Source organism: Corvus brachyrhynchos, unplaced genomic scaffold (assembly GCF_000691975.1).
Source record: "Corvus brachyrhynchos isolate BGI_N302 unplaced genomic scaffold, ASM69197v1 scaffold191, whole genome shotgun sequence".
NCBI classification, from domain to species: domain Eukaryota; kingdom Metazoa; phylum Chordata; class Aves; order Passeriformes; family Corvidae; genus Corvus; species Corvus brachyrhynchos.
The window spans coordinates 1,931,742-1,933,597 of record NW_008236487.1 but is presented as its reverse complement, the minus strand read 5'-3'; the positions used below and the strand labels follow the sequence as shown (position 1 = coordinate 1,933,597).

General features: G+C 48.6%; 1 protein-coding gene across 1 annotated transcript in view; it reads right to left on the bottom strand.

Moving 5' to 3' along the window:
• The window catches only part of LOC103624728 (cat eye syndrome critical region protein 2), a 48,149-nt gene that overhangs the window by 2,456 nt on the left and 43,837 nt on the right, over positions 1-1,856 (bottom strand). The window contains exons 16-17 of the mRNA XM_008644031.2: positions 1,773-1,856; positions 6-269 (exon numbers count right to left, since the gene is read on the bottom strand). Of these exons, the coding sequence (XP_008642253.2) occupies positions 6-269; positions 1,773-1,856 (348 nt within the window). The remainder of the gene's footprint in view (positions 1-5; positions 270-1,772) is intronic.

Sequence of the window (1,856 nt, the reverse complement as noted above, 5' to 3'; positions counted from 1 at the left end):
GGGACCCCCTCTTTCGGAGGTGGGCACCAGGTCCCTCACGCAGCCCGGGTCGCCGGCGTAGCCGCTCTCTGCCGACCACGCACCTTTGCCCTGCCCTGCCTTCAGGTCGCCCTTCACACCAGGGCCATCCCCCTCCCCATCCGGGGGCAAGGCGCGCCTCGTGCACTCCATGGGCAGCGGGGGCTTGGGATGAGGTAGGAGTTTGGCGTAGGCCCCGTCGGGAATGCTGATGCACTGAGCCTTCTCGTCCATGCCTGCCGGTGTCTCCACTGAAAGAGAGGGAAGAAAGTCACACACATGCCTAATTTTTGCAAATTTGAGTGACCTTTAATAGCTGCTTCTTTTAAAAGTTCTCTTTTAAGAACTGCTCATGAGGTTGTGTCTCCCTCTGAAAGATGGCACAGGTGGACACTGCAGTTTGCAAGCCACCGCTAAGTCACAGCCCCCCTGGAGTAACAGGGCATGTGTTTGGTCTGACACAGAGGTGTGCAGAGGCTGCCTAAAGGAGAGGCAGAGTTGGGGTCCACCTGACGGCAACATGAGGTGTTGGTGTAGTTGCTGCTTGATTTCAGGCTGCCTTACCCCTTCTGGTCATAGACTTACAGAACAGTTTGGGTTGGAAGATCATGTGGTTGCAACCCCCCTTGCTAAGGAAAGAGACACCTTCCACTAGGTCAGATTGTTCATCCAGCCTGGTCTTGAACACTTTCAGGGTGTGGATGTGGTATCCACAGCTTCTCTGGGCAATCTGTCAGTGCCTTCCCATCCCCACAGTAAAGAATTTCCTCTTAACATTGAATTTAAGCCCACCCTCCACAAACCCTGTTTGCCCACAGCTTTGGCAGAACCACCACCACACCCTGAGATGCTGCAGAGATGATCACTCCAACTGTGGTTTGGAGATGTGACTACCCTGTCCCGCAATCACTCAACGCTCTCCCCTGTCTCTGTTCTGTATCCAGCAAGCTAAATGATGATAACTTTTAAGCAATGCCACACAAGGAAAGAGTTTCCTCTTAGTGCAAGGCACACAAGGGATTGATAAAAGATGCAAGGGTTTTGATCTCTAGTTTACCAGCTAGAATTAATGAAAAAAATTTTTTTTGATCTCTGAATTTTTTTGATCTCTACTTCAGGTTTTATTTTTAAGGTTTTTTTTTTTTTTTTTTTTATTATCTGTAGTTTACCGGATAGAACAAATGAAATTCAACCAGAAAGAAACTGGTGAGGGCAAGCATGACATGCTGCCATCCCACCTGAACTAATACAGCTGCTCAGGGGCTTTTGGGCAGTCCTGGTGTGTGAAGATTTTAAGATGCTGAGAGCTCATAAGGCAGATGTGCATTTAAGAGGAGAAGCCATACTGACACACGCTCAAAGGAGTATATTTGAGACATTTATTCCCATAACATCTCCTCTCCTTACCTAACTCTCTGCAGATCCAATATTTACATTAACTCCAGGTGAGCTCTAGAAGCATCACAGCCTATGCTTTGCATTTACACCCTGTGGCAAACTGATAACTTGCAGGTAAAGCTGGGACAGAGGGGACCTCTGGCAGGCTACAGTGAAACAAAACAGTCCTAGAAAAATCTAAGCAGTGGCCAGAGTAGAAAATATATTTCAATTTACATTAAAAAAATTAAAATATGCGTAAAAACTCTGCTCCCCCCCAAGTATTTAAACAAGATCTGACTTATTTTCTGGGAGGTGAAGGCGACAGATGCAGGCAGGGAAGGTCAAGTGCTACCAGTGGGCACTCAGGGCGTTACCTTGGTTGCTGTCCATGTCCATGGTCTGGCCGGTTGGATCCTGCGAGCTCCCGTTCCCCATGACGGGTTTTGGGTGGCCGCCGG